This window comes from Phalaenopsis equestris, unplaced genomic scaffold, assembly GCF_001263595.1.
Source record: "Phalaenopsis equestris unplaced genomic scaffold, ASM126359v1 Scaffold211064, whole genome shotgun sequence".
In the NCBI taxonomy this organism is placed as follows: domain Eukaryota; kingdom Viridiplantae; phylum Streptophyta; class Magnoliopsida; order Asparagales; family Orchidaceae; genus Phalaenopsis; species Phalaenopsis equestris.
In genome coordinates this window covers 182,265-204,143 of record NW_018230098.1, presented here as the reverse complement: position 1 = coordinate 204,143, position 21,879 = coordinate 182,265, and the positions used below count along the sequence as shown (strand labels likewise).

General features: G+C 32.8%; 1 protein-coding gene across 4 annotated transcripts in view; it reads left to right on the top strand.

Annotated features, from left to right (window-relative positions):
* LOC110036804 (synaptotagmin-5) overlaps window positions 1-21,005 on the top strand; it is a 67,436-nt gene extending 46,431 nt beyond the window's left edge. For all 4 annotated transcript variants that reach the window (XM_020741334.1, XM_020741331.1, XM_020741332.1 and 1 more), the window contains 3 exons: window positions 2,644-2,869; window positions 6,272-6,439; window positions 20,557-21,005. In XM_020741334.1, the coding sequence (XP_020596993.1) occupies window positions 2,644-2,869; window positions 6,272-6,439; window positions 20,557-20,907 (745 nt within the window). In that variant the 3' untranslated portion in view covers window positions 20,908-21,005. The remainder of the gene's footprint in view (window positions 1-2,643; window positions 2,870-6,271; window positions 6,440-20,556) is intronic.
* Window positions 21,006-21,879: the final 874 nt, after the last annotated feature.

Genomic DNA, 21,879 nt, shown 5'->3' with positions numbered 1-21,879 from the left:
TATCTTTGTCGCATTTCTTCTTTTTCCCGCGTGGCTTCCTTTTCAGAATCGTGCTTCTACTTTTTCTTTACAAAAGAAATTTGTCTTCTCCTTAGGTTTTTAGCATCATATTCTAAAATTGTTTTCCGACGTTTCAATATAAGTTAGATTTTTCTGTATGTCAATTTCTTCATGTGAAATCCTTTGCTCTGAATTTGAAACTTATTTTCTTAACATTGAAATGTGAAACACATCGTGAATATCTGACATATTTGTAGGTAATACTAGCCTGTAATCAACATGCTTAATCCTTTCTATAATTTCAAAAGGAGCAATATACCTGAGAATCAACTTACTTCCTTGAGCGACTCTTGTTGTACCTCTCGTTGGCTTGACTTTCAAAAACACAAAATCACCAACTTCAAATTTTACTGCTTAGTGCTTTGGGTCATTATATTTCTGTTGTATGATCCCAAGCAACTTTCAATCCGTCTCTGATTAACCTGATATTCTCTGTAGCTTCATCAACTAGTTCGGGACTTAACATTTGGTGTTCACCCACTTAGACCCAACTTAGTGGAGTTTTTCATTTCCTGTCATAAACATGACCATAAGACATTTTAAGAATACTTGATATTGACAAGTCCATCTCCACCTTGTGAATGAGACGTGACATTATGATCACAAGGTTAGTGACTATATATTAATATGCAAAAAATAAAAAAAAAAACCATAAGGCTCCACTTCTATAAGGTGGTGTATGTTAGCCTTGTATAAAAATAAAATAAAAGTAATGCTCATTTTTATTGCTTACCTCTCTTTTTTAATCCAAGGTTTAATTTAAATTTGTAATCAATGAAAGTGTTTATCCCATTAGCCCTTTCTCTATGATTAATCTGGTTTATTAGATGCATTCTTTTATTATGCATTTTATTTTGTTTGCCCAAGTAAATTTGCAAATTGTATTGCACCACATCAAAATATGAAGATGTTGAATGAAAGGAAAAAATATTTAAAGAAGATTTTTCTAAATATTAGAACGAGTGAAATTGTTAATTTGGAGTTTGCTAGTCAAGGCTCAGTGTTTTATATTTTTGTAAAATGATTTTTTTTCCTCTTTTGGTAAATGCACCTTCATCCCTCATTTTATTAAGAGTATCCAAAAAGTATTCTTAGGTTTTTTTTCATCTCATTTTTTTCTTTTGGCGCAAAATGTTGGCCTTTAAAAGAGAAGTATAAAACAAAATTAAATGTTGTTGAGATCAGAATGCTTAGGTGGACGAGTGGCTTGACACTTGGAGACAAAAAACGAAATGAATATATCCGTGATAGGGTTGGTGTAGCTCCAGTGCCCGACAAGATTAGAGAGAGTCGTCTTAGATTGTTTACTCACATTAAACGCCGACCATCTGATGATCCTCTTAGGAGGTAGAAGTTTTAGATTCGACTTATGTTAAGAAAGGCATAAACAGGCCTAAAAGAATTGGCTTATTGTATAAAAAATGATTTTAATCTATTAGAATTAAATGAAAATATGACACTCAATAGGAGACGCAATGGAGAAAAAGAATTCACGTAGCCGAGCTCACTTAGTGGGATTAAGCCTTGTTGTTGTTGTAGTATTCTTTTGAGTATAAATAATATTGAAAAAAAAAAATTGGAAACTTTATTTGGATAAATTTCCTTTAGCAAAGCTTCATACTATCCTTTTATTTTGTCTATTTTTCCCATAGTTATGGCTGGATTTTCACTCGCAAGGGATCACTCCTTTTTCATCTGGTTAAAGATATTGCAAATTAATATAATTAGTTTTATTCATTAGGTTGGATTCAAACATTGTCTTTTTGAATTTTTTGCTCTTTCCCGAAGGTATTTTCTCTGTCAATTTCTCATATTATTTTTTAATACGTAATGGTATTATTACTAGTTATTGTTGGATTTGGAATCCTTAGTGTAGTGTAGTGTCTTGGTTGATTGCTCTCTTTGGGTGGAGTCTTATTTTAGGAACGATTCTTTTCCTTTTTTTCTATCCCATTAGGGCTTTGGCATCTCTAAAGAGTACGTCATGCAGATTTCCTCCCAGAGGATGAATCTCACACATTCTTCATATGTTGATTTACATTAACCGTTTGGACGCAACTTTTTTTTTTTTTTTTAATGTTACTAGTACTTTTGTCACCTTCTGCTCTACATTCTCTTCATGAAAGTACACCATTTAACAAAGGCAATGCTGACAAAGTTTGGGAATTTCTCTTGCTCTCAGCTCAACATTATCTTCATGAGGTGACTTTTTAATCAAAAGATAATTCTAAAGATATTTGGGATCCACTCTTGTTCTCTATTTGGAAAATTTGGAACAAAAGGAACAACAAATGCATTTCTGATATAAATAGCATAAATTCTCAGAGAAAAAGAGAACTTTGAATTTTCCATTTCTCTATATCTTTTTAGGCCTATTGTTTAACTTTCTTTTTCTGAAATAAATTCTTTTATTTAATCGTCTAATTCTTCATTGCGTGATTATTTCTTTGTATCCTTATTATTTCTCTTAATTAGAAGGCTTTCACAGCTTCTGAAAAAAAAAAGAAATGCTTAAATACATGATTGTTTAAACTAGTCATTCTTGTTTTGAAGATGATTATCAACCATCTATTTTTCTCGCAGTGACCTTGAACTCAAACCGCAAGGAAGGATTTCCGTTACAGTGGTGAAGGCAACCTCTTTGAAAAATATGGAAATGATTGGAAAATCCGATCCTTATGTGGTTTTGTATGTACGTCCTGTGTTCAAGTTCAAAACAAAAGTGGTCAATAACAATCTCAACCCTATATGGAATGAAACGTTTGAGCTTCTTGCCGAGGACAAGGAAACTCAATCCATCTTTTTTGAAGTATGATTTAATTGCTTTAGTTCGTTCCTTGTATGATCATTAACTATTATAGCATGCAATTCTTCAGCAAATAGTGAAAACTGAAACTCTATTAGCATGTTTTTGTTGCATTTATCAAACTAATTTTATTACCTGTTGATCTTGTTAGAATTTATGACCACCATCTTCTAATTGATTTAGCTTATTTTGATAAGTCTTCTATTTCTCTTTATCTTGCTATGCATACATAGGTACATACATGCACATGCATGCATAGATACATAGACACATACATAGATACATACAGGCATGCATGCATGCATACATACATACATACATACATATATGCATGTATATAGATACATAGATATATGCTTGTATATAGGTACATAGATATATACATGCATACACACATAGATACATAGATGCATACATGTATACATATATAGATACATAGATATATACATGCATCTATAAATTCATACATAGATGCTTACATCCATACATGCATTTATGCATACATACATTCATGCATATATGCATGCATGCATACATAATGCGCTATACATACATCAATACATGCATAGATACATGAGATACATACATCCATACATTCAGACGTACATCTGTACGTACATCCATACATCCATCCATGCATCCATACAAACATCCATCCATCCATCCATACAACCATCCATCCATCCATCCATCCATCCATCCATACAGCCATCCATCCATCCATCCATCCATCCATCCATCCATAGATCAATCCATACGTACATGCATACATCCATCCATCCATCCATCCATGGATGCATACATATATATCTATATATACATCCATTTATCCATCCATCCATCCATCCATCCATCCATGGATGCATACATATATATCCATACATCATACATATATATCCATACATCCATACATAATCCATACATACATGCACATTCATGCATGCACATATGAGGGGTGTCAATCCACATCAGCTGGTCGGGTTCCCGATCTGAATATGCCCCAACCAAACTTGACTCTAAAAATATACAAGTCAAAAATCTCAAACCGAACCCGACCCGCTTTTAACACGCCAACCCGAACCCAACATATATGACCCATTTAACATGACAAATAATAGCTATTTGAGTTAAAATTGGGTCAATTTCAAGTCAATTCTAGGTTGACGTGTCGATTTCAAGTCAATTTGGGGTTGGCGGGTCAACCCGAATCTAGCCTGAAAATTAAACGAGTTAGGATATTCAACCCAAACTCAACCTGAAAATTATTCCGAGTCAACCTGAACTCAGATTTTACAAGTCGGGTTCAGGCGAGTTGGCATGTTGGGTCAAATTTTGATACCCCTGTTTAGAATGATTTAGAAATGGCATCATACTATAAGATTCAGGAATCATGCTTTAGAAGAAAAGGGGTTGATGCAGTGAAGTGATGTTTGTCATTGAGTAATTATTTCTCAATCCTCATGTTATTTTTGGTTCGGCTATCATCAATTCAACTTGGAGGTTATTGTCACAAAGAGGGCATTCTTTCAGTGAAAGAGTAAGATTATGTACATTAGCTCGTTTCCAAAGCTCACACTTTCTTAATATCAAACCTGCCCCATTTTTGGTGAACTTCTGCTCTTACCATCACCTTAGTCACCATATTTATTCTTTTATTTCATATTGGATTTGTGTTTTACTTAACATTCCAAATTCCAACTTGGATCGACTTCCTTTACCATTGATTTTTCAAGCCCCTTCTCTTTTATCCCTCTTTGGCTTATCCTGTTAGGTAGCCTTCTCCAGAGTGGAACATCCTAATGCCCATCATACCTCTAGTCTTTTGTATAAGCTATTTGTGAGCCAAATGATAGTATTCGTTCATTCTTATGAAAAGTAATATTTCTATATTTTCTTAATCAACACGTACTTTCACATCCTTCTAAGATTCTCTCTAAGCACCAAGGGAAATTTGCACTTATTTCACTGACAAGGAGATCATTGGGCTTATTAGACCTCTTTATTTTTTTATTTTTAGCAAATTTTAGTGGCTCATCCTAATATGAAGATTATCCATTGCTTTTTGTCTCATTTATCATTATCAAATTATCCTTAAAGATTGACTGCACCGAGCTTTTTATAGCTTGACTTAACTATATCAGTGGCTTTTTAATACGTTTGCTAAAATGTTTGTCCCATTTTAAACTTTTAGATGAACCACCAATTACTCCAATATAGATGTCAATTCCTTGACTTCGGCTACATTATTTCAACCATTCATCACTATATTCATTGAGTTTAATATTTGGCAAACCCTTATAAGTTGATAATGCTTTTACTCATTTCTCTTAGTCATTAATAGCTCGTTTCCTTGTTGAACTAGATGCTATTTCTAACTTGGGAAAAGAGGTTTGGGTTGGCTCCTGAAATTGTGGGATATTTGTTGAAACTCAGATTAGAACATCCAATATTATTGCACATTCTGCAAGATTTTTGGGCATGTTTACTCTATCTAGAATTAATGAAATCAAATTCTTAAATACGTAATATACTACAAAAGGATTAGTGTCAACTTGCAGCCACTCTTAAAATATCCAAGTCAAATCAGGCCTGTAGTTGGAACTTAAAACCAGCTTTTCCTTTGGGTTTAGAGCCTATGTCTACTCCTATTTATCATCTAGTAGTGGCTTCTCTTTCACTACCAACACCCCACCTTCCCTCCAAATTCCTTTCCACTTATCTGGAACGACCCAAGTTGTGTACGACATCTCTTTCCATCCCCTCAAATTTCTCTAAATGCTTCCATCTTCTTCTATTTCACAGATGTGGGTACTAACATATGTCGGCTCTTTAGCATATAGGATGTTTTGGAGTTCACCTAGAATTGCTGGAGTAAAAAAAAAAATATTGTCACCTCCTCCGTTTTCATCAGACTTTAATCTAGGAGATTCAAATGAGGCATTTTATAGTTCTCATGTATCTGGGGATTTAGTTCCTCAAGCTTTCACTTTATCTGTATTTTGCTTATGACCCTTTTCTCTGGCAATTCTTGTTAATTGACCTTAATGTACTTGTATTATATTCTCGTTATAATATTTTTGACTTTATAAAAAGCTATTGCATATGTGGGAGCTTATTGACTATTGCAATTGATGCTCCTTTTGATACTTGGATAAGGCTTGCTGCATGAGTTTTTTTTTCTTTGCCCGGCCAAATAACATTTTTGGACAAAATTACCTGTAAATTAATTTTTGAAACCTATCATTAGTAAATGGCTTGACCGTTCTGTTTCAATTATGTGTTTAAGTTTAGTTGGTCCTTCTTGAATTTTCTTACATTTTCCATCACTGTTTTCCTTTAAAAAGAAAACAAGCATCTTTGATGCTGTGCTGAAATCTTGCTACTTTTTTTTGCTGTTATCTCTAGGTTTTTGATGAAGATGACCTTTCACAAGATAAGAAATTAGGTGTAGTCAAGTTGCCGTTGGTTGAATTGGAAGCTGAAATTATTAAAGAATTTGAGCTTCGATTGCTACCTTCACTGGATATGATGAAGATAAAGGATAAGAAAGACAGGGGGACTATTACTGTTAAGGTCAGTAGCTGTATTTTCTTTTAATAATTGGATTCTAAATGGAAATAACTATAAAGATATTGGCTTGATCATTTTTACACAGATTATACAAAATACAGCATTTTTGTCGCTACTAAGATTGCATGCACGTCAAATCAAGTTCACATAGCAATCAGTTCTAAGATGAAGTCCATCTTAACCATTGACCAGAACAACATTTTTTTTTTCAAATACAAATATAGGGGGTATAGTAGTAAAAATGGCAGATGCTCCAAGTAATTTCTTTCAAGTAATTCTCAAAGACCTATCCATTCTTTGTGTTGTTTATGTAATTTAAAATGTCATCATTTTAATTATGAAACCTAAACTTCTGATGGTGTAAGGTGGATGAAACAAATTCTTAGAACGCTAAAAAAAGTTTAGATAAGTTATCATCTTAAGCTGAATGAAGTCCTAAATTCCTTCTTCCTAGAGCCTTTAATTTACTGTTCAATAATAGCATACATTAATGTTAAGGAAGATACTCAGCATAAAAGGACATCTCACATGCTAGGATTCAAAGATTATGATTTTTAATGTTTAAGAGGTTCCTACACGATCATTGAAGTGTCAATGTGTTATGATAATTCATTGATTCAAGTTCAAATATCGAATACATCTTGAGAAATCACTATCCTAAAGCATACGGATGATGATGGTTTGGGTATTATAGGAAATTCTTTGAGGCTTAGGTCTATATGTACATTTAATTTGAGATGGTTCTTGAGAGTCTAATATTGAGGTTAAGTATCTACATAGTTGAGTACATTAGTCATGTACGTGACGTTCCTTAAGTAGAAATTTTGAGTTAACCTACTTCCTTCAAGAACTTTATGTAACTGGGCATTTGCTCTAGGGCCTCAGTAAAAGAAATATTAATTATCAGTTTCTTGAAAACTTCTAGAAATCTCGAAAATTATTGATCAAGTTTTTGTTGTTGCCGTCTTTGAGAAACAGAGTTGGAGGTTTTTCTAAGTTAATTCGAGTTGGTGAAACTGATTTTTCTAATTCCTTAGAAATATTTTTCATAGGTTTTTCAAGCTCTAAATGTTTTTTCTCTAACTCAAGGTTCTCCTGAACTACATCTTCCAACTATTTTCCGCTCCCTAACTTCACAGTTTTGACGTGCTCACTATTCTTCTTCTTAGGGTTAATCTCTGTATTGCTAGGAAGAGTTCCTTGAGGTTGATTGCTAAGTGAGTTAGCAATCTTTTACAACTGGTTCTCACTATTTCTTATAGCAGTACATTGACTTTGCAGTTGATTCTCCATTTGCAAAACAACTTCCTCCAACGACTACTTTTTCTCCTTAAATTGTGGGTTCTAGTTAAATCTAGGAGGATGGGAATGTCTAAAGTTAGAATTAACTTGAGTTTAATTCCCATAAGAATTTGTTTGATTATTACCCCATTGTTGGTTTCCTCCACCATAATTGTTATTCTAGTTAAAGTTAGGGTGGTTCTTCTAACCTGTGTTATAGAAATTGGAATAAGGATTGTTACATGGATGAATTAGAAAAATACCTTGAGGACATCGGTCTGGGAAGTATTTCGTTAAGAAGAAGTAGGTGAATGCTAATTTCATGAAAATGAGAGGGGCGGCTTGCATTCAAGTGAAGGTTGGTCGATAGTCTTATAAGTATTTGTGATGCAGGAGCTGAAGCTCCACAAAAACCCGTAAAAATACTGTGACAACATGAGTTTTTGTTATTCCTGCAATTGTGGGATAGGAGGGCATAAGTCCTACCCGTGAAAACTTTGCTTACGGAATTTTCTACTTTGGTTATCATACTCAACATAATCATTTAGGTTTTCCAGCCTTTTTTCTTATTTCTCTTCTTCTAATTATATTTATTTCTACACGAGAGTGAGGAGACTTTGACTTTGTTTTGAGTATTATGGAGATTGTAATATATATTTCCACTAGGGGGTATTTGGTAGCTCTTTATTAACAAGATTTATCTATCGAATTTACTAAATCCAACCAAACATAAAAAAACACATGTTTTATAGATTTATGAAATTTCAGACATGTTAAAATCTAGATTTAATAAATCCAACATGAGGTTGTTTTTAATAAATCCAAATTTACTAAATCCTTCTAACATAAATCCTTCTCGTAGTCAAACACTTCCTAATTAGTGTTGTATCATCTTCCTTTTGCAAATGGTTTACATTTAGCTTGTGGAGGAGTATATGCTGACCTAAAATCATAATACAAAGAATCTCTCTTGAAGAAAAAAATTTATTGGAGAAGATTTAAATGGACATGTTGGTAAAATGATAAAAGATTTTAGAAGTATTTGCGGTGACTATGATTTTGGAATGATTAATGAAGAATATAGAGTTATATTAGATTTTTTTTTAGCTTATAATTTTACTGTTGCTAATACTTATTTAAGAAAAGAGATGAAAATATTATCACTTATAAAAATAGATCTAATAAAATATATTTATTATTTTCTTATGAGAAATATAGATCTTCAAGATTATAAGGATTGTAAGATTATGCCAAGAGAAAATTTAAGTACCTTATATTGGTTAGTAGGTTTGGATTTTAAGATTACAGATTGGAAAAAAAATACAATATAATATTATTATAAAATTAAACGGGAGCACTTAAAAGACAAATAAAATTATTTTTATGAGTAAATATCATGGTCTTATGATTTTGAATGTTCATGAAGAAGCTAATACTATATAGGATAAAGTAAAGGGTATTATTAAGTAAGTTACAAAAAATATGATTGGAGAAGGGAAAACTTTTATAAATATAAATAATTGGTGGTAGAATAATAATGTGCAAGTAAAAATAGGAAATAAGAAATTTTGTTATAAAAATTGGTTTAAATGTAAGATTTTGAGGATGACAAAAAATATAATGTGACGTGGAGAGTCTAAGAGAATAATTTGTAATATTAAAGGTTCTACTTTTCATGATATTTATAATATATTAGATACTAAAACAATTGAAAGATAAATTTGTATAAACTAGGCAAGCAAAAAGACAAGAAAAACAAATATTTAGTTTACGTGTATTAATGTTGAAAATAAAAAAAAAAAAAACTATTTTTTTAGATGAAATTTTCAACATATGTGAGGGAGATATTTTGATAAATATTTTAATGAAGATTGTGAAAACATGATTGAATTTAGTGATTTTAATATCATAAATAATAATAATTTTTTATTTTCAATAGAGAATTAGTATAATAGAAGTTGAGGAGACTTTAAAGATATAGTGTGGAAAAGCAATAGGATCTGAAAGTATTTAAGTAGAAGTATATAAATTTTTAGGAAACTGTGAATTTTTTGGCTTACTAAACATTTTAATATTATTTTAAAAACTAAAGAGGTGTGTGATGAGTGGATAAAGAGTCTATTAGTTTCTACTTTTAAAAATAAATGGATACATTAGAGTTTACAAATTATAGAGGAATTAAGTTATTGTGCCATATATTAAAACTATGGGATAATAATTGAACATAGTTTATGATGTAAGACAAAAAATTATCAAAATCAGTTTAGATTCATGCAAAGCAATTCTACTATGAAAGTCATACATTTATTGAGAGGTTCGATGAAGAAGTATAGAGAGAGTAAAGATGAACAACATATGATTTTGTTAATTTAGAAAAAAACTTATGATAAAGTTCTAAGAAAAGTACTTTAGAGAGTTTTAGAAAAGAAAGAAGTTGATAATGCTTATATTCAATTCTTTAAAGATTTATGTACTAGAGTTGTTACCTGTGTTCGAACACAAGATTGAACAAGTATTTTTATATCTCAGTCGGATTGCATCATGGTTCGACTTTAAGCTTATATCTTTTTGCTATAGTTGTGGATGTTATTACTGGAAATTTACAGGAGGATGTAGCTTGGTGTATGTTTTTCGTTGATGATATCCTTCTTGTGGATAAGACTATAGAGGGGGTTCAGGGAAATTTTGAGTTATGGAGTTCAACTTTGAAGTCTAAAAATGTTCATTTGTGTTGATCTAAAACTGAATACATGGAATCTAATTTTAGTAATATTAGAGCTAATGGCGGGTTGTAACAATGAGTGATCAAGTCATTAAAAGGAGTGAACATTTTGGATATCTCGGGTTTTTTTGTTCAGAGTGATGGTGTTATAGATGGGGATGTTACTAAGAAGTGTTAATGTTGGATGGTTGAATAGGATGAATGTATCATGCTTATCGTGTGATAGAAAAACATCGCTTAGACTTGAAGAAAGAAATTATAAGATGGTGGCGAGACCTGCAATACTTTATGGCGCAAATTATTTGCCTGTAAAAGAGAAGCATAACATTAAGTGTTGTTGAGATGAGAATGCTCAAGTGGATGGGTGGTTTTACGCTTTGAGATAAAATGTGAAATGAATATTTTTATGATTGTATTGGAGTAGTTCCAGTGGCAGACAAGGGTAGAGAGTCTCCTTAGATGGTTTGGTTACATTAAACATCGACCCTCTGATGACCCTGCTAGGAGAATAGATGTTTTGGATTTGACTTATATTAAGATAGGTAGAGGTAGACCTAAAAAAACTTAGGGCATGCTTTATAGAAATGGATCTTAGTTTATTAGAATTAAATGAAAAATGACACTCAATAGAGCACAAAGGAGTAAAGGGATTCATGTAGCCGACACTTATTGAGATAAAGCCTTGTTGTTGTTATACACTAGTCAAAACATTGATCGAAATAAAATTATACAATGCTGCCTAGTAGAAATATGCATAGAGTTATTTAGAAGTTTATTATGGAGGATATGCAGTGAAAAACCTTCAACTCCAGGAAATGTTTGCCATCTTTGAGAGAAGACAATCTGAAGACGTCACTCATAGTCACAATGGTGACTCTCTAGATTGAGGGGAGAAAATAAATCTCTCGTATCGGGAAGTTTTAGTGACAAAGAATCAATATCCCGATAATTTGACATGGAATATCATAGAAGTCAAGATCTTGCAGTAAATGTGGATTTATTAGATTTTGACAGTAATATGGTTTCATGCGATTTTATTGAGTGGCTCCAACCAGTGAAATAAATTTTATTAAATTTTGAAAGTAAATCTCTCGCATCGGGAAGTTTTAGCGACGAAGAATCAACATCCCGATAATTTGACATGGACTATCATAGAAGTCAAGATCTTGCAGTAAATGTGGATTTATTAGATTTTGACAGTCATATGATTTCAAACAATTTTATTGAGTGGCTCCAACCAGTGAAATAAATTTTTTAAGTATAAAGGCATTCCACCTGATAAAAGAGTTAAACTAGTCATTATTAAGCTAAGAAACAATGTTTTTTTATGGTGGGAGAATTTGATGATTCTTCGATAGCAATGTGAGAAATTTGAAATCATTATCTTGTACAAGATAACATGTGAGATGCAACACAAGTATCTACCCAATACATTATAAATATGATGTATGCTTAGACTTTACCAATTACAATAGAAAGATCTCAATAAATGAGTACAAAATTGAGCTCAAGAAGTTTATGTTAAAATGTGGGCTAGTAGAGCCATAGGAGAACACCATAACTTGATATGTAAGGGGATTGAGATTGTCCATTGGCAATATGGTACAGTTGCAATCTTATTGTTCATTACAAGATGTCTAGAACCTAAACTTGAGAGTGGACAGACCGCAAACAATATCGAGTCCACACCACCCTTCAAATAGGATTCCACAATTAGATCAGGCAGTTAGAGTACAGCTAGTGAAGCATTCAATCCACCCCTGCCCGAGAAAAAATCAATCCAGAGTGGAGATAAGATGGAGTCCATCAACATTGTCAAATTCATCTTCGTTAGTATATGTTTCAAGTATCAAAGTTTGGCCAAATGGTGTCTGATTGCTCAAATAGGAGGGTGTTCTTTTTCAGCGAACAGGAAGTGGTTGAAGAATTAGACTGTGACATAGATGAGAATGGAGACGTCAAAGAGGATTATCCACTTCCAACTGGCAAGAGAGAGATGCTAGTGATTAAAGCTGAATCTATGATAGAGACTCCAACGAGACTGACATAGGTTGTCTTTGATTTAGTGAATCTAAGGAGCCGATACCAAAAAATTGGCAACTCTTATTGAAGGAGCTGTCAGACATCTGTACCGATGGTTTACCTCTCGATCGGTTTCCATAGAGAGTGGTTCAACATGTTATAGATTTGGTTCCATAGTTGGTTCCTGCAGATAAACTTGTTTGTCGGATGTGTCTAGCCAATTACAGGGAGCGGGGGGAATCATAGTACATATTTAATGACTTGAGACTTGGTACATGATAATAGCTGTCTGTGCAGTTTTTACTTTGATTGTGCAAGAAAAGAATGAATATTTATTCTATCAGGGTATATTTTGGAAGGACTTATGTGTTCAGAGTTGTCTTTAGAAGACGTGAGCATAGACTTTTGTAGTGGAGCTCCCCTAGCCACAATAGTGAAATGACTTTTTTATGGTGTTAAATTGATATTAGAAGCTTCCAAAGAAGTAGTCTTTCCTAGCCATGGAGAATGATGCGGGAGCTGAATTTTTGTAGAAACTTGCAGAATCACAAATTTTTGCAATTTTCATGATTGCGGGATGGGTCGGGCACGAGTTCTGCCCATGGAAACTTTGCTTATGGGATTTTTTGCCCCCATTATTAAATTTAGCATAGTTATTTTCCTTTTCTAGCCTTAAATTTCCTATTTCTTTCTTTTTAATTAGGTTTATTTTTGTATGAGAGACTATTTATGTGTTTTCTTTTAGGAGACTTTGAGTTTGTTTTAAGTGTTATGAAGATTGTAATCACTGTTTCTACCTTAAGAAGAGTCGTATCCTCTTCCTTTTGCGATTGTTGTTGTGTTTGTAGCCTGTGTAGGAACAACTATTGAACCTCCGTACCTTATCGCTTTGGAGCTCCATTTTCTTTTTTAGATGGGATAGCCGCCAAATGATGCTTATCCTTGTCCAAATGACGTTGAACTAGTATATTATCTTCCTCTTGCCATCCCACATTCACCTTCTCGTAAATCCTGCTTCCTAAACACCTTTTAGGAGCTCTAGAACGGTTTCAATTTGCCTTAGCCCAAAGAATGATTTGATTGTGTCTGTGAATTGTAATTGAGGTTTGTATCTTTGGTGCAAACTTGATGTATAATTTGAGACATCTTACATATCTTTGTTTGATAGAAAAGTCTTAAAATACTTGATATTCATTTGCTTGATAAGGAATGAATTTGGGATGTATGATTTATTTGTGGAGGATTTTGTTTTATGAACTTAATGACTTTGTATCAACATTATTGTTTGTATCAACATTATTGGATATTGGGCCCTTTTAAGGAGGCCTAAAGGTTTGGGCTAGGTCTTACAACTCAATTTTTTTTTTTTGTTGGGAGAGTAAAATACTTTGTATTTGTGTGTGGTGTAAGGTGTGCGATTCTTATAGGGGTAGCCATTGTTTTGTTGATTATGGTGGGCTTATAATCCTAATCTTTTAGGGAAGCCCAAGTATAGGCCTTTTTGCTTCACTTTTGAAGGAGCCACAAGTAGATCTGTCATCCTTTCCCTATAGATGAGGCATTATTCCTATAGAATAGGCTTCAATGATGGAATTTACAAGTTCAAATTATGGAAAGCTAGATGAATCTTGACTTAGCCTTCTATGTTTGATAGGTACTTGATGAATTGTGTTTAACTTGTAGGCAATGCAATTTTGATGGTGATTGAGGAAATTATTTTGACAATGCTTAGCATTCAAACTTTGAGATGCATTTAATTGTCAACGCACGACATTCCACCTTTCTCGCCTTTGGCAATTGCTCTTATGATTTTGGATAAGGTGTCCTTCTTGTAGGAGGACATCTCTCTATTTACTATTCTGCGTGATGCAATCAGTGCTAAATTTATTGGGTGTGTGTTGCTATGTTTAAAAATTGATTGAGTTGGTCAGGCATTTTGAAACGGCACATTTAATAAGTATGCACCCCGTCCTTACTTTGTGTGTAGTAAGGTTCTAAGAGTTTGTTTTTTGTAATTTTAGGATCTTCAAATATTATTTTAACAATGTTTCAAGTTAGAAGCTTAGTGGTGATATGACCTTAATTAGATGGTCCACAAAATCAAATTGAAAATTCCGTACAGTTTACTGACTCAAAAAAAGAGGATTTCTTTTAGTTTGAGTTTTTTTTAAATTTTGAAGATTATTTGGTGAAGGTTTTATGCTTAAACATTGTCAATAAATTCATCTTGTTCTAGGTCCCATTACAAGTAATTAGATGTTTCATCTCATTCGTTAGCCTATTCAAGATTGTGTCAAGTTTGATAAGCTTCTATCATTCATTTTTTTTTTTTTTGAATTTTGATTGAGGGTTATCTAACAATCTCGTTAGTTTGTGGAGTCTACCACAACTATTTGGGTTCCATGCTCTTTATTGAACCATAAAAGGGGGTACTTCATCCATTTCATGGAAATTTTGACTATTTAATGGTATTGAAAATGAAGATTAGGGTTCATTTAGTATTTATGGTGCAAGAAAATACATATAAGTTGTGGTTTGATGGATCATGGGTTGAATCGATGGACAAGATTTTCATTGGATTGGGCTAAAGGATTTCATTGTTGCTTCTCAATCAATGATTGAAGTTATATGTCTTGTGTTTTTTTATTGCATTAAAACATAAAGTATTAAATCATGTATTTAATTTTTTTGAAAGTAGTTTGAAATGTAATCATGTGAAACTCTTTTTAATTTTTTAAATATTTTTATTAATTAGCTATTTACTTTTGCTCTATATAGTTCTTAGAAAGTTCATTAAATCGTTTAATTTTTATATTTGCTCTTTTTGGATAACTTAATATAATCCTTTCATTTGAAATCTCACTCATTTTTTCAATAATTACTGTCAAGGGCTTAAATTGACAATTGGTCGTTGGTTGATAAAAATGTAATTGGGCCATGTGTTTTTTATAAGCCTTGGATCATGTTTTGCTTTTATTAAGATGGATGAGGTTAATAGACATTCGGATTCTCTTATAAACCATAATCTGATTAAGATAAAGCACATTTATAACAATGTGAGGAGTGCAGGACAACTTTAGTTGTACTTTGTCCTTGACCATTTGATCCAATTAGTGATCGAGAGTTGATTTTGAATACAAATATCAAAATTTATAAAGTTTTAGCTTATAAGCTTGGTATTAAGCCCAAAATGTACAAGATTGGTATTAGATTCTAGAGATGTTGCACGGAACTGATAGATACGTATTAATGGAGGCCAATGATCTATTGTATCCCGTGCATTAGCATTCTCTCACGTGCACTTGCCCAAACTACTTCTTGAAGTTATCAAATGGACTTCTAGCACATTTTGAATACTCGTTTTGCCCTCGAGCAATTTGATATGGCTCAAGGAGATAACTAAGATTCAAGATTGAATCATCTGCGTCTCCTCACAGTAACCCATGTAGGAGGGGTTGTGATCAATTAGAAATCGATGATCCTCACGCCTGTTGGGACGCTTGAGTTGTTTGGTGTTAAAGGCAATCCTCTTGGAGCATGAAGGCTTTGAGGGGGCTCTTGTGTACAATGAATACATGGGCTTCATGCATTGAGACTTGGGATTTATCTTTAGTGTCATATAATGACACCATACGGAAATCCACATCATAATGACTGAAGAAGACAGTGAAGATAAACCTAACAATTGTAATGTTTCCGTCTTATGCTCTCCAGAGTGGATAAGCCCAAAACGAAGCACCTTTGTCCATATGGACCATATGAGATGAATCTCGCTTATCTCTTAAGCTAACCAGAGAAACTTCTATTCTATAATTCTCTCTTCGGGAAAGGAGTAGATACTTAAAGAGGTCATGGGAGTTTCTAGAAAAAAAATGTCACATTGACAAAATTACAAGTTGTTTCACGGAGTGGGGGATGTACTATTTAATTCCCTCAAGGCTTGTAATATGCTGTGAAAGATTCACCAACTAAGTAGGGCTATTCGAGCCATTGAGCGCATTTTAAGCAAGTCGATAAATGATAACATAAGTTTGGTTAGGCTCGACATCAATCATGGTATGCTCGCATAAGATAAAGGAGATCCGATTGTGGAAATGCACGTTCATTTGCTGCGAGTGGAACTACTTATAATTAATTAGAGTGCATCCATCACGAGATGATGCAAGACTGAAATTAGTTAAGATTGATTGGGCTTGAGGAGGTGAATGATCAAGCTTCAAGCTCAATTCGAGTCGAAGTAGCTCCATTGTACTTATGAGTTTTGATTAAGATTGGATTATTGTGCCTAGGTTTAGGCTCATTTCAGATTACGTGCACCCACACAACTTTGGTTAGGCTCACTTGAATTTTTTTTTTTTTCTCACGTAAGTTTCTAATCTTTCAATCAGTATAATATCAATTAAATGCTAATAAATTCTAATCTAATATGAGGAAACTAAAATACATGTTATAATAGTGACATAGAAACCATACATAGAAAGTGAACCCCAGGAGACTTATTCAAACCATCTTTTTTGAAGGATGATAAATCTTTGAGAGTAAAAATACGTACATATATACGTATACATATACATATACGTATACATATACATATACATATAGATGAAACGCCTCTGTTAGTTATAATGATTTAAATATTTGTCCGCTTGCTCTTCGATACTAGAAATTTTAAGACCAAAATCATCAAATTGTTAAGCCAAATCACTAATGTTTCCAACAATAGAATGATCAAGAGAAGCTAATATACAAGGAGGATTCAGTTTAATCACCTTACATGCATATCAGTTTCCAGTCATATCTGTTGGACCATGAAATTCTAAGGAAGGCACTGACTCTATGACAAGATTTAGAGTTCATTCAAAATTTTACCCAGTGAGTAGTAGTTGGATTTGCAGCCACGACATTTAAAGGTAAGGTTCGATTAGTTGAATGCTCCCTAACATCCTACGTGCTGAGAAATTATTCCGTACGAAGATGCATGCGGTGTCCGATCTTCACCGTCAATCACCGTAATCTAAATTTTTTTAAAAAAAGAAAAAAAAAGAAAAAAGTTGAAAGTGGGGCCCACCAAAATTTCAGCGTGCAACAGGACAAAGGTTCAACTGGACAATGTTGCACGGCACCCTGGTCCAGTGGATCCAAAATTTAAAGGAATCAATTAAGTGGTATTAAAATAATCTCCATGATTATTTCAGTTTTAAATTTATAGAATTATAAAAATAATTTTCGATTATTTTTAAAATTATGAAAATTATTTCAATCCTAAATTAAAGAGTTAGAAATCATTTTGATGCATTTGTAAAGTTTAGAATTAAAATGCTCTCATATGAATACTATACACTTTACTCATAAGATTTTATAGGGTGAAATTCACGAGAAATTATTTCGTACGTACACCGCATGTAATGTTCGATCTCCACCGTCGATCACCACAAGCAAATTTAAAAAAAAAAAGTTGAAAGTGGGGTCCACCGAAATACATATTTGCGGTGATCGACGGTTAAGATCGGACACCGCATGCATCTCTGCATGGGGTGTCCGTATGGAATAATTTTTCCTACTTGCTAGGGATCAATGGCGGATGATTTCTACAGTTATAAATGATTATTGAAATAACTAGTGAAGTTGTTACAAGAAACTTTTTCAAGGAATAATATTTAGGAGACTCTTTAAGCGTCATCATTAAAAACCCATCAACATTTTATAATCTCCTTCGAAATGTCTTGAGTAACAAGTCTTGTCATATTTTGATAAGAGTATGAATAGAATCAAGAAGTCTAATGGAAAAATGTTCAATTAAATCTCAAACAGGACATGAATTTATAAACAATGTCAAGATTTCTGTGACAAATTTGCTAAAAATAGTGAAGAAGAAAGGAGTTGCAAATGTAGAAATATTTTCATTAGAAAAAAGAGGAGCATGTTTACATTACAAGATGGAGGGCGGCTTTTAATGAATATGAGAGGAACTTTTTTGAAAATATATAGAATCATGAAATATTGAAGATGGTTTAGAATCCTTCCCCCGAATAGTCTCCTTGAAAGAACAAGCAATATGAAAGGAGAAATTATAGCGAGCAAGATCTTAAGAGAAGGAACGAGGGAAGGGGATGCATCATAATACACAAACCTCGAAGGATAGGGTGTTAATGAGGAAGATAATCCAAACCAATATTATTCGGAGTAAAGTGGACTTAAAAATGCATTACATCGGACATTAAGAATAAGAAAAGCTAACTGCAATAGAGAGAAGCTTGATCGAAGTGGTAGGACTACTGGCCTAGACAACACAATTGGAATGCGAAAGAGTAGGCCATGAGCATAAAGGTAAAAAGATGTTGATTCCATGATGCATCAGAGAAATAAATATAACCACACGTAAGAGCCTATCTCTAGCAAGGTTTCAAATTTTTTTTAGCTCAATGCATGCGAGTGGGGCATGAGATGTTCATGCTTTGTGAGGGGAAGCAAGGGAAGTGGAATGTGAGGTCCCCATGACAACTTTTTTAGAAGTTAATAGAAGGGGGAAAAGCAAGATAACTTGGAGAAGTTTATGGGATCACCGAAGAGGTGTCGGTAGTATGGTGCTTCTCTCCTAGATCGCTAGTAAAATAATTTAGAAGGATCATAGATACTTGACTTATATATGAATGTATAGAGATTGAATGACGCAGGATAATAGGCATTTATCAAGTGAAATTATATTGTTGTTTGACGAGTAGGTGTCACTTAGGTACATTTTAATTTTTATATAAGTTAAAAAAAAGTATAACAGCGATTACTCTTGAGAAAATGAATGATTGTGCTTTTTGTTTGAACAATTTTTAGCCACTTTTAAATATAGTATAAAAAAGTACGAATTGTGTGCATGCTAGTTTTCGTATATCAATTTGTGAGGCTTTGTTAGAGAATTAAATGTTGCTCAGTATTTTAAGTTATCATCTCAACATTCATAAAACAATGTAAAATATTTATAAAATTTGATCATTTACTTTTTGTATGTGAAACATCAAATTTCCCTTTCAAACCTGGAACACTATTTATTAAGTTTGTGAGTGACTGCTCAAAAGACTTTTTAAAGAGAGTGTGATTCTTGTAGTTCTTTGGTTTTTTTTTGTTTTTTTTTTTTTTTTTTTCTTTATTTTAAAAACATGTTTATTTAGTTCATTTTTTTATATTTTTATTTTTTGTTTTAAAAATAACTAAGCATATTATAACATACGCAACATGTTTTATTTCATGTAAAAACATAAACAAAGCAAAATTACTTTTATTTATTTATTTATTTTTTATATTTTAACGTGAAATAAAACATGTTTGGTATATTATAACATGTTTAATTATTTAAAAAGAAATCAAAATAATTTTTAGATATTTTGAGTATTTTTAAATACAAGACAATTTATTTTTTTAAAGAAGAAATAAAAATATAAAAAAAATGCACTAAACAAGCATGTTTTTAAAATGAAAGCATAAACAAAAAATAAAAATAAAAATATAAATGATCCCAAACAAGCCCATAGCAATTCATTTTAAAAGTAGTTTGGTGCAGAATTTTGAACAACTCTATTGTTCTTTCTTTGATTGTTCCTTCTTCGCTAAACAGGCAAATCTTATTAAATTTTCTTTGGAATGCCTTGCCTGTCCTTGTTATCATATGCCAATTAGGAAGCAACCCTTGTGGAAGGACTCCATTTATTTGACATGAGGCCCAACAAGGGCATTGTTGGATTATCTTACACTACAACCTTTCTTATACATGCAAGTAAAAATTAATCTTATACATGTTTATATATCCAAGACAAATGATACTCAAGCTAATATTACTGGTTATTTTATTATATTACCTTGTAACTTCAGTTTTAGTATCATGATGGTCATTTTTATCCTTATTCTGACTATTCAACTTCATGAATCGAATGTCGATCTATTACTATTGAGTGCCAAATAGGCGTTAAATCTATTTTTATTAATTTTTTCACCCACTCATTTTTAGCTCTAAAAACTTTTAGATAAAATGACTACGCTTGAAAAACAAATAGTGATCCCCAATGTGAATGCTCGTCTTTATTTAATACCTATCATGATTTTGTAGGTGTTCTATCACGCCCTCTCAAAGGAGGAACAACTCGAGGCTCTAGAAGAGGAGAAGAAAATATTGGAGGAGAAGAAGAAACTGAAAGCTGCCGGTGTTATAGGGAGCACGGTGGACGTGTTGGGCGGCGCGGTGGGCGGAGCAGCATCCCTGGTGACCACGGGTGAACCCGCCGGTGCCGGCATCGTCGGTTCAGGCCTAGGTGCAGGTGCTGGTCTGGTTGGCTCTGGATTCCATGCCCTGAGCAAAGCAGGGAAATTCATGGGCAAGACGGTCTCTCACCAGTTCAGTACCTCCAAGAAAAACGGAAACGGTTCTCCTGTAATTCCAGCAGATGGAGCTGGAAGTTAAGCTGTAACTAATTCTTTTACATGTTTTGCCTTTTTTATGGGAAATTTACATACCTAAGTCACAATTCTTATGGATTTTACATATATATAACGCCAAAAGTTTGATACTTATATTTATAACATCTTGGTGCTACAAACCTATGCATAAAAAGGTGCAATTGTCTTTTTAAAAATTAGTAAAAGTGGTCTTTTTTATGTGATAATAGAGGCTCAAGAGCTATGAATGTAAATATTAAAGTTTAGGTATTAGATGTGTAAATTACATAAGAATTGTGTGGAATGTATGTAAATGGCCCCTTTTTTTATTTGTATCAGACGCCCAACTGTCAGAAGCATTTATAGCTAGCTGTGCGCTGCATATCCACACTGGTATGGCATATTTCTTCTCTTTATCATCTTGTGCATCAAAATGTGTTTTGATTGTTTTGTTAATGGCCTTCTTTTTATTCTGATTATATTTAACTTATATTTTAGGCTTATTTTATACAGCAACTTCCACTTTCATTTGTTTATTTGGTCAACTTGGGTTTCTTGAGTTTTATCTTGTTATAAAGATAAAAACAACATTTGGGGATTGTATTTTAATCAATTGCTGGCGTCACGTGAGGACATGTTATGTTGATTCAAAAGTGGATAAATATAAATTAAATGAGATATTAGCTAAATAAAAAGAGGCATTTACATAAATACCTCCCAATTTTTATGTATTTACACATCTAACTACTAAACTTTGTTTTTTGCATCTATGCTGGTCGTAATATCGCACGAGAATCAGTATTTAACATTTAAAAAGTGAATTATATCTTTGATGCATGGATAAGGTGGCATGTATGTAAAAATTGAAGTGTGGGTGTTACATGTGGAAATACGTGAGAATGGAGTGGTATGTATGTAAATATTTCAATAATTATAATAATAATAATAATCTTCCATGGCATTTTATTTATTGTAAATGTCATTAAAATACTCCTGG